The sequence below is a fragment of the Oncorhynchus tshawytscha genome, linkage group LG08, assembly GCF_018296145.1.
Source record: "Oncorhynchus tshawytscha isolate Ot180627B linkage group LG08, Otsh_v2.0, whole genome shotgun sequence".
NCBI lineage: Eukaryota > Metazoa > Chordata > Actinopteri > Salmoniformes > Salmonidae > Oncorhynchus > Oncorhynchus tshawytscha.
Genome location: NC_056436.1, coordinates 49,528,882 through 49,540,025, shown reverse-complemented (window position 1 = coordinate 49,540,025; position 11,144 = coordinate 49,528,882). Strand labels below are relative to the sequence as shown.

The 11,144-nt window shown below is 42.0% G+C and overlaps 1 protein-coding gene across 1 annotated transcript; it reads right to left on the bottom strand.

Moving 5' to 3' along the window:
• Positions 1 to 2,697: 2,697 nt before the first annotated feature.
• LOC112256375 (protein ATP1B4) lies at positions 2,698 to 9,895 on the bottom strand. The gene is made up of 9 exons (XM_024429586.2): positions 9,704 to 9,895; positions 9,418 to 9,487; positions 8,464 to 8,689; positions 6,504 to 6,632; positions 6,264 to 6,371; positions 5,567 to 5,766; positions 4,624 to 4,680; positions 4,381 to 4,473; positions 2,698 to 4,262 (listed from the first exon to the last, which is right to left on the bottom strand). Exons 2-9 carry the CDS (start codon positions 9,481 to 9,483, stop codon positions 4,101 to 4,103), a joined length of 1,041 nt encoding a protein of 346 aa, XP_024285354.1. The 5' UTR covers positions 9,484 to 9,487; positions 9,704 to 9,895; the 3' UTR covers positions 2,698 to 4,100.
• Positions 9,896 to 11,144: the final 1,249 nt, after the last annotated feature.

Genomic DNA, 11,144 nt, shown 5'->3' with positions numbered 1-11,144 from the left:
AGATAGGCGAACCTTCCAGAAGGACAACCATCTCTGCAGCACTCCACCAATCAGGCCTTTATATCTTTATGGTAGAGTGGCCAGATGGAAGCAGCCACTCAGTAAAAGGCACAGGCTGCTTGGAGTTTGCCAAAGGCACCTAAAGGACTCCGACCATGAGAAACAACGTTCTCTGGTCTGATGAAATCAAGATTCAACTCTTTGGCCTGAATGCCAAGCGTCACATCTGGAGGAAACCTGGCACCATCCCTACGGTGAAGCATGGTGGTGGCAGCATCATGTTGTGGGGATGTTTTTCAGCGGCAGGGACTGGGAGAGTGGGCAGGACCGAGGGGAAGATGAACGGAGCAAAGTACAGAGAGATCCTTGATGAAAACCTCCAGAGCTCTCAGGACCTCAGACTGGAGTGAAGGTTCACCTTCCAACAGGACAACGACCATAAGCACACAGCCAAGACAACGCAGGAGTGGTTTCGGGACAAGTTTCTGAATGTCCTTGAGTGGCCTAGCCAGAGCCCGGTCTTGAACCCGATCAAACATCTCTGGAGAGACCTGAAAATATATGTGCAGCGACATTCCCCATCCAACCTGACAGAGCTTGAGAGGATCTGCAGAGAACAATGGTTGAAACACCCAAAATACAGGTGTGCCAAGCTTGTAGCTTCATACCCAAGAACATTCAAGTCGAAGGTGCATCAACAAAGTACTGAGTAAAGGGTCCGAAAACTTAAGTAAATGTGATCTTTCAATTTTTGTAATCCTGTTTTTGCTTTGTTGTAATGGGTATGTAGATTGAGGGGAAAAGAACAATTTAATTTTAGAAAAAGGCTGTAATGTAACAAAATGTGGAAAAATAATACTTTCCAAATGCACTGTAATGGGTGATTTTGCAAAGTTTAAAAAATATATTTTCTGTTTTTTTTTTACATGTTTTTGTGGATTTCACTATTTTCCATAGAGAAGCCAATGGTCCCACACCCTGACTTTTGATATTCTATGTTTTTCAACAAGAAAAGTGTTTAACATATTTATGCACACACCATTTTTTAAATAATTTCAGCCAGTAGTTTTGAAAGTGGTGCTCATGAGACAAAAGTGGGCCCCATTTTTGTGTGTGTGCTTCGTCATCAAATTATGTCCTATGACACCCTTTTCCTGTGATATTTTCTGGGGGGGTGGGTTAGGGATATGTTACGAATCTAATTCGTACTAGCTATATGTTACGCGTTTGTTGTCCGTTAGAAACTAGAGTGTATTTTATATGCAGCTGGTTAGAAAATGAGTCCTCAATATATATATATATTTTAATGTACACGTCAAGTCCACTGTCACTGGGAAGTGACAGTGGAGAACAAGGATATGACATGGAGAGAGTGTATGATATAACTTTGAATATGTCAAGATAAGAGTATTTGTATTCTCAGTTATTACCGCAAGTGCTGGCACTCAGCTAGATTGTCCTCTACTTGAAAGAATGCATCTCATTATGTTGTGGTTGGAATTTATGACAGCTGATCATATTAACATTACATGGCAGATAAATCCCTAAATATTTTGGCAAAATTTAGTGAAATCTATGTATTGTCGAATAAAATGGTCAAAGCCAATACAAGGTTTGTGACAAAATTAGAAAAGTATTTCTGTTGATAAAAGTTTATTTCTCAACCAACTTAATTTGGGGAAAATATGAAATGCCAAAAGTGGCCATTGTAAAATCACCCATATATTCTCTATAGGCTCTGATCAAAAGTAGTGCACTATAAAGGGAATAGGGTGTCATTTGGGAAACCGTCCCAGTGCTGTGTGGTGGGTGCAGTCATCACTGGTATGTTGGTAGCTGCCCAAGTTCATTCTCCTTTTAAGGTCACATGAGCCTGTCCCTATGGACCTCAACATATTATAAGAGAACAATGGATACATGTACAGTTTATCTCTTATGGATTGGTCAGCCCATTCTCTTATGGAATACACCAGGAGGAAGTACCAGAATTGGCAAAATGTGGAAGCTAAACTGTCCTCTAGGGGCAACGTGAGCACCTATTTCCATCTAGTAGGCTTGCGTTTAATCTGTTGCGTTTAAAACTGCAGACCTCTGCCTAGATCACACCGACAGTCATTATGCAAAATGGTGCGCAGCATCATCTGGATAGGTGTGCAACAAAATGTGTGCCACATTCACCTTCTGCTACCATTTCTGTCAAGCCTTCTATGCAAAGTTTGATGCATATGTTTGATAAATCCAGCGTATGCCACACACAGAATGCACTGCAACTGCCTCTGCAACGCAATGCTGCAAGGCAAACACAGCGTTACATTGGAAATGAATGTACTTCTGGTGTACCAAAATGCAATGATGCTGTCGGTGTGATCGAGGCGTCAGGCTCTGAGAGTTGAGTGTTTAATCCTAGTGCTAGACACTTGTTTTTTTGTTGTTGTTTAAGTCTTTCCAAACGTTGACCCTTAATTTAACCACTCAGAATTAATGCGTGAACTTAAGTTGAACTGTATCCTTATCCCAAACCTTAACCATTCGAATGAGTCCCTAAAACGTTCGTGTTTTACGCATCAGTAAGCCTCTCAAATAAACAATGTCATTTGATTTGACTTGATATGTTGTGGTTTGATACTTGTTATGTTGTGTCAAATCAGGTCATTTTTTCAGGATTTCTTAACAGTACACAATGACAGATACACATTGTTAAATTAGTCAATTCAGTTTCAAGTTTATTGTAGACATTTCCTACAGTGTTATGGTTTTATTAAACAATATGAATTGGCATAACGCTCACTATTCGAATATTTCTTAGCTCGAATCTCCAATTCTTTAGGCAGTTTTGATAATTGATTGCACCATGTCAACATTATGGAATAAAATTAATAAATAATTCTGCAATGCCTTTGAACATATCTGGGCAAAGTAGACCTATCTTGTTTGTGCGTGTGTAATAGGTTATGTTTAATGTAGTCTGCTTGACAACCAACATAAGAAAAGAGTTTCATGTAAAAAATATATCACTACTTAAAACAATATATTTTGGCCTGCTACACAATTAGGTAATACATTCCTATGGAAAAACATTGTTCTTATCAACATTGTATTTATTATAGTATACATCAGAATAAATACAACATGGATACCAGGTTTAGTAGAATCATAGCAAAAATACAGTAACAAGGATTAAGTATAGGCCTATATCAAAATAGCCTGTTATTTCGTTAAGAGTGTGCAAGACTGGTATACAAGTTTATCAACGGTGTGAACTCTGTCTGTTTACAGAGTAGATCTTAGTTTCCATCAGCTAATATAGGGATCAATGTCAGCCTGCGGTATTACATTCTCATTAGCAGTCTTGTTGTGTTCATACAAAAGAAAAGGAAACAAAATGGCAGCATAGGGCTTATATATGATCAATACATGTGGAATAAGGAGTTATCAAACAACAAAACCTGAAATGTAACCTAGTCATTTACTGTTTCTTTTTTTACTGTGTAAGTAAAAGTGTCCTGCCATTGTTCATATGGTAGCCTTTGGAGTCTACAAAACACAATAGATATGATGTTGAAAGATACAAAATCAAAAGAAATTAGTACAGAATTTGATTTCAAATCAAAATGTGCTTAACATGTTCCGCTTATATTCTTATTGTACAGTATTGTACAGTTTCTGTCTGTTAATAATGGTCTATTAATGTCTTAAATTATAAATGGATTTGCATAGCTACAGAGACTAACTATATGGCAGCTTGTACTGTATAATAATATATCTGTGAGATGAACCTTGTATTTCATAAACCTAGCGAGTGGTATTAATCTTGCTAAGTATTCAATGGTAATATTCCGTTTGTCTACTTAACTTGTGCTCAGGACTATTGGTGAGGTGTCTGTGTGGTGTCTGTGCTTATGATCCATTAACATTCAAAAATATTTTGCTATTTTCAGCAAAAGGCACAAGGGTACAGGAGGGAATGGGAGAAGAGAGAAGCTGGTCAACTATTTTATGAAAAACAAGGATTCAACATATAATGAGATTTTTTCCCCTATATTCTCCTGTCTCCTGGTTGTCATGAGGACATCACACCAACAGTAGGATGGGGAATACTACTATGCACCCACATCAAAGGAGAAGGACACACTGCCTAGGAAGCGATCGGTAGGCGAATCATTGATGATGCCCTTGCCATTGAGTTTGCATTTTACAACGATGTGGGTGTCGTACTGCAGCCCATTGAAGCGCACGGCCACCACCGGCGCTGTGTAGTTCACCTGGGAGAAGGGATATGGGACAAAAGCAACTTGAGTGGCTATCGTCACTATGATCATGCATATAATCTAGATCATGAGAGCAGCAGTGGAAATCATGCTGCTGAAAATCCTCACTTACGTGTCTCAGCTTCCCATAGAACGGGTAGTACATCAGGTTGAAAATGCTCTTGGGGAAGAACTGAAGTTCTCCCAAGCTTTCTGGCACTCCTTTCTGAAAGAGTGAGAGGTCACAGTGAGTCGTGTTTTTGTGACTAACACCATGTCCCATAAGCGGTTATGATATTCAGTCACGGAGAGATCTTTTACAGCCCCGGTTATGGTTGAGATGTTTGGAAGGGAAGAATGCTGTCTGTTACTGTACCTTGACTCCACAGGTCACATTCACTGGAGTGCCTTGACCAGGTAAATAGCCAAGAATCTACAGGACGAGAGCAATAAAAGGGACCCTTGTGTTGTTATATCATCATTTTTGTTGAGAAACAATGTGGCAAAACTATGCATATTTATCATTCCCAGTGGCTGTCTTCAGTTTTCTTCAGATACTTTTCACCAGTCATGACATCAGGTCTCATCCACATAATGTTGGGTTGAACGTATCCATTCTAACATCCAGCTGAGACCAGCTGTATATGGTATCTTATTCAACTTTACCAAGTCAGGATTTATTAACATTTCATTTAAAAAATGTGTCTAATCATCTACCTAGCAATAAGATGAATTTTGGATATCCCCACCAAGGTTTCACTCTAGAGTTTTCCTAATGGGGACAATACAACTTTAGGCTACAGTATATAATGGTAACAATGACATTGACTAGTCACAGAATTGCTGTAATCACATTACAATAACGTTTTCATCTGCTCCTCACGATGGCCACAAGATGTCACTGAAATGTCTGCATCTATCTCAGATTACCTCAATGGCATCTTCCTCCATTTCAGCGATAAACTCCACTTTACGACTATAACAAATAACACTACCTCTTAGCAATCGCTGATTATATATGCAGCTATAGGATGAAGTTCATGTTACTTGACTGATGCTATAGAGTGATAGCCTGAGCTCAGATCTGTTTGGACTGTCGTTCCCAACTCCTATGATCGTGCCAACCATGTTTGGCATGACAACGACCACAGGAGGTGTTCTCTCAGCACAAACAGATCTAAGACCACGCTAACAGAGGGGCCCTCCATAGCATGACAATGACCACAGGAGGTGTTCTCTCAGCACAAACAGATCCAGAACCAGGCTAACAGAGGGGCCCTCCATGGGGGAGATCTCATCAAATCTGAGCTGTGTCTTACCCGGTTCATTCGGAGGAGAATGCAGGGTTTCCCCTGGGAGAAGCCAAAGTGGGGGTCCTGGAGCCCTGAGCACTCGCCCAGCCAGGACCTCTTGAACTGGCACGACTTCCTCTCTGCACTCTCCTCCTGATCGTCCTGCATGAAGTACGCATCCTGCGGACACTGGATGTTCCTCTGCTCTTGTAGGGCATCATTGTACGCTGAAAGAGAGACATGAAACAATTATTTTTAGTTTTTTAATGGGGGTTTAGTGGTTAGTACTGAAACACGGAAATGGAGAATGTTAAAAAACGAGGGACATGAGGGGAGGGGTCCCATAAATAAACCGATTGCTCCGCCGGGCCTCTGATTCAGTCAGTCTGACAAAAGCGGACCGCTGAAGAACGGAAAAAAAGCAGCAGAACTCAATGGATACGCTCTGCCCACAAAGAGGCTTTCCCTTCCCAGCATGCTGTTCTCCCAGTGGCAGTTGGGACAGGGGACAAAGGTAGGGAAGGTAAGGGGGAGAGGATTAACTAACTGTGTGCCTGCTCTGCTTCAATGTTATACCCCCAACATGTCCCCAACATTTGAATCCCATCGAACCCAGCAATAATAAACATTATCTTCAGCTAACTTTCAGAACACACTCCTGCAAGTTACTATTCAAGTTTGGCAAAATGCCAACTAATTCCACCATGTTTGGTATCTGACTCACATCTTAGCTGTTCCTCCATTAGCTTTGCATACTTCTTCCAAGACTTGCGGTCGGAGGCGTTGAAGGCGATTTCATAGTGCCCATCCAGTTGTGGGGACATCGTCATACCTGCCAAAGGAAACCCATAGACAGTCAACTGTGCTTACGTTCAGATAGAATGGACAGATAGAGGGATGGAGGATGGATAGAGGGATAGAATGAGAGAGAATTAGGGAGTGGGGGGTTAGAATTCATATTTACCTGGTGGCATCACCCTGTCGTTGTGGGTTGGGTGGTAGGGGCTGATGGACAGCATGAGGCACCACATACAGGCACCAAACATGGCCGCCAGGAATGCATACAGTGCAGTGTAAAAGAGGATGATCAGAACTAGAAGGAGGTAACATGGAGGTCAGATATAGAGAATGAATTACATTCACGGTCACTGTAATTCAGTTTAATGGAGATCATTAGAAGAACCACAAGGGTAATAGTTGTGGTTATGGCTATCAGTGTGCATCAGAATGGAAATTCTTTGATTTGAGTTGGGGAAAATAATGAAGTATAAAGAATCTCCAGTTATTATGTTGGAATTTGGAACTGTCTGGGCTGTCTAGACACTTCTACTGTCTTTGCTCAGGATGCTCACCAATGTGACAAAAGTGTTGCCTCTCCACGTCTGTAAATGGAAATCACTCCAATCAGTTTGTACTTTGTTACGAAACTCATTTGTTAACAAACTCATTCAAATGACCTGAACTGTGTGAAAAAGGAAACCTTGAGAACTACCATTGTTCTCCCCGAATTACAATTAACAGTCCATTAGCAACTAATCAAACCCAAATGTGCCCTAAATTTAAATGGCTTTTGCTGCGCAGGCAATTTCACAGGAGGCTGGTTGCAGCCAGCTTTGCGTCCCCTGAGCCCACAAAGGCCTTTCTGTTTGAGCTCAGTGAGAATTCTCCCAGCTGTCCTTTCACTCAGGAACACAGTGAACCTCCGGTTGCCATCATAGTGACGGTCTTTTGCAGCCATAGAGCCGCGGCCAGCTCCAAGGAGCCACGATCACCCCACTCTGGTATTGTGTCCCCCTCTCACACTCCTCTCACACAGGACACACATCACCGACTTCAAACTCAGTCCCCCCTCCTTTCTTGCCAGGAGGCACATGGGGCCCCATTCCTTCACAAGTGTGCACACATTGCTTTCTTAAGCAATCGCTTCCTGTCTTGAGCCTGGCCTCTTGTCTTCTTCAGTACTGGGCACGATGAGGGAAAAAAACTCTAATTTTCAGACGAGGAAGGAGGAACATGCTCTTGCTTGCGTCATTTTCTCAAATCTTGGCCCGTTAGACCGGTCTCGTATGTTAGTGCTCTCGTATGGTAGTGCATTGGTTAGGCTTGAGGGAGTTCAAACCCAAACGAGTCACATAGTAACGAGGCTGTCAGATTGCATAGCAACCAGGCTGTCGGATAAAGAGCCCTGCTCCCATCATCACCGCCTCAACAAACTCTAGGTAACAGCCTCTGCCAATAAAGTTTGTCTGGCGGACTGCGCAAAACTGGCAATGAAATTTGACAACTTTTTCTGTCTACAGAAAAAAAACTTGCTTGTCTACTCTTTACATGTTCGCCTGCGACCGTGGGGCCACAAGCACGCTAGGGTCAAATGCGGAGGTCACGGGGGCTTTGTGAAAAAGGCAGTGGAAAGCTGGGTGAGGGGTATGAGGAATGTGATTCCTGGCCAGCGTGTGACTCAGAACACCGCACTCCTACCGGGAAGCCGTCCCCAGGCAGCCTTGTTTTTGTCCACATCGGGACAGAGTCGTCTGTGCACCTATGTAAACATTGAGCTTGGACACACACACACTCGCAGTACAGTGAGCAGGGCTGAGGGACTGGGGAGACACGTTTTCTTCTAACCCCCCAGCCCACCCACTGCCCCAGCCCACCCCAACCATCATCCAAAAACAATAAGCCACGAAACCAGCACTTTTGCCTTCAACCATTGGCGATTAAAATTGTAATGATTACAAATGAGAGAGAAGTTAATGGATTTTTATAGAAATTAAGAACCAATGTGTCATCAGGCCTGTTGCAGCTTTGAACACAGAATTTGTTTTCTTGTGGGTGATATATTTTGTATTATATGATTTGCATGGGCAACCGCAGTTACTACCGCTACTACTGAGCACTTCTGCAAACTGAGCACTTCTACTTACACCAGCTATGCCCTGTGCGGCCCATGAACTCTCTGGTCTCAGCGTTCCATAGATATGTCTTCACATCGAACGCTTTCTCGTGGAGCGTCCTCTTGGGTTTTGGCTTCGGCTTCCACTTCTCGAAGTTCAGGTCTTCCTGCTCCAGAGGTTGATGTTCTATCAACTCCTCCTGCACCTCTTCCAAGGCCTCTGCCACCGCGTGCTTGCCAGGCGCCACCTCGGCAGACTGGCACAGGAAAAAATGAGACGGGAAAAGGAAGGTAAGAATCTTCCCAGTCTGACTTTGCCTTGCCACGATGTTAACAATCACTATCTATTTGTTCCAACTCATTACAGAAAGACATATTTTGATTATTATAATCAGCCATGTTTTTTTAGGTTAACCGCCATGTTTATTATTTCGATAAATGCTATTATTCCCTTTGTATCAAGTATTTACATTTTTTTTTAAACTGTATGGCATCCACTATAGCAACACTACTCCGCGATGGTCCTGTCTCATCATGTTCCATCATGTCCCACCATGTTCTGCTAAATTGACATTCACCGTGACCCCAGTGGCCCTCTTTGGGAGATCTCTCCTCCTCAAGGCTGACCTTCCTGCTTGGAGAAACAGCTGCAGCCAAGCTGGAGGGTCACGGCGACAGCCAGATGTTATACACTGATTCTCAGCATCGAGAGGCCCCAGAAAGATCCCCAGCGTTCAGTGGAACCCCCTGGGGTTTTTAGAATGTCACTTCCTTAATGAAGTGGAGTTTTGTTTTTAAGAACTCTCTATTCTATTGTATCCTATTATATTATATTCAGACAGAAATGGGAATTAAATTAATTATTAATTCAATTCATGAGGAATGGTACCCCAAACCTCTTGTGACATGCACTTGTAGACAGTAGAATGAGTCCCAGAAATCAATTCGTTTTCATGTCATCCTCTGTATTCTAAAGCAGACTTACTGGATTTGGTGAGTAGTTTCCATGGTGCTCTTCCTCAGCCCCTCCCGCAGTACAATTGGGCTCCATAATTCTTCACAGGGGAGAAAGGTACTTGTTAAACCAATCACATCTACTAGCGTCCCCAAGGAATTAAAGGGACACATCCTAACATCCTTAGAAAGTTATGGAAATCCATTGCAGTTTTTTAAGTTTGAGGACCAAACATTGAGAAACTATTTAAAACATTTTTGGGGCTCAACTCCTGGGTCTGATTTCCCCAAAATATTAAAAACGTATCTTGACATACCTGAAGTTTTCTTTTGCAGGGAAAGTTCTGTGATTGTCTTGAATCCCTCTTGACCCTAAGTAGAACGAATTCTAAATTGGTCAAAAAGTTATTTTTGATTTCATTAGAAAGTTTAACGCAAACAACGTGAGCCGGGCACAGAGAATCTCCTCTCAACTAGGCGAGCATCATAGAATGAATGAGTGCACACTGAAAAGGAAAACTGGTGTGTAGGGGGGGGGCAAGGGCTTTTTTTTTATCGGAGAAGAACTTTTGGCAACAGTGCATGGGCCGATGCACGGTATTCTGCACACGCACACCAGAGCACCATTGTCTGTTGAACTGAGCTGAGACTCAGGCAAAGCCGCAGCACACCAAAAATAATTTTTCTGTCATTCCCAACATGCTACCGTCAGTCACCATCGTGCACAAATCTGGATTAACTGGGGTTTTATCACTAATTTTGAATCTATGTTTGTGCTTTTTAAAATGGCCATTGTTTGCTGAAGGCTAGGCGAAATGGCATGCAACTGGTACATTTCAATAGTGTATTGATGATCGTGCATTAAGTATCTGCATCTCACTCTGAAAGTACAGACCCAATGTGTGCAACCGCCCATCACCGACTGATCACCATAAACGCGTTCTGCGACCTTCAAATATATCTCATCATCAAGGGCTATCTATCTGCACGCCAGTCACGTCCGGATCTGCTCGCCCAGGGACTTGCTGTTTTTTTGTTTCGTTTTTGATATTGTTTTACATGAAAGGAGGGAATGTCGTCATGGAAAAACATATTTTATTTATCATTGTGCTCATTTTTTTCCCTTATTTGTGAAGGGAAATGTTCTCGCACGCACCAAAATAGTTATTTTAACACTTTGCTTATAAATCAAATGTAGAAAGTCATTTTAACACTGCTTCTTAAAAATGGTTTACTTGTTAGGCCTACTGAAGGGTGATATATGTGTTATAAGCCTAGATCTTGTTACACATTATAACGTTAGCCTATATCATTTTTGCTTTACTTTTATCATGTATCTATTATGTACCCTGGTATTGGTCAATTAGCCTAGTAGTTACATTATCACGGTTTAGCCTTTTTATGTGAGATGGTCAGGTGAAAGGCCAGATAGATGCCCTAAACAGACCATAGGCTAACTGAATTAAAATCATTGTCAAATATCATTAGATATTTTTTAAATAAATCAATTGTGTCCACCTTGACTGTCCAACCAGATACAGCATAATGTCTGCCTCTGTGCCACACGCCACGCAACATCGTATGATTAGGTTTGTAATTAATCATGGGTAGTAGGTCTATTAGCGCAGATCACAATGAAAGGGAACACTTTGAGGACAGGTGAAATAAGTAGGCTAATAGATTACTATGTACAACCCTGCAGTTTATAGGAGTTGATGGCAACTATTTTCAGTTTTGACATGGGGTGGCGCTCGAACA

Excerpts from the sequence above, each read along its gene's own strand:
- LOC112256375 (XM_024429586.2), bottom strand. The coding sequence starts at position 9,483 with ATGGAGCCCAATTGTACTGCGGGAGGGGCTGAGGAAGAGCACCATGGA. Across the intron at positions 6,633-8,463 it reads CCGCACAGGGCATAGCTGGT|TTCTGATCATCCTCTTTTAC; the intron begins GTAAGTAGAAGT and ends ACCTCCTTCTAG. Across the intron at positions 4,681-5,566 it reads TTCTCCTCCGAATGAACCGG|ATTCTTGGCTATTTACCTGG; the intron begins GTAAGACACAGC and ends CTCGTCCTGTAG.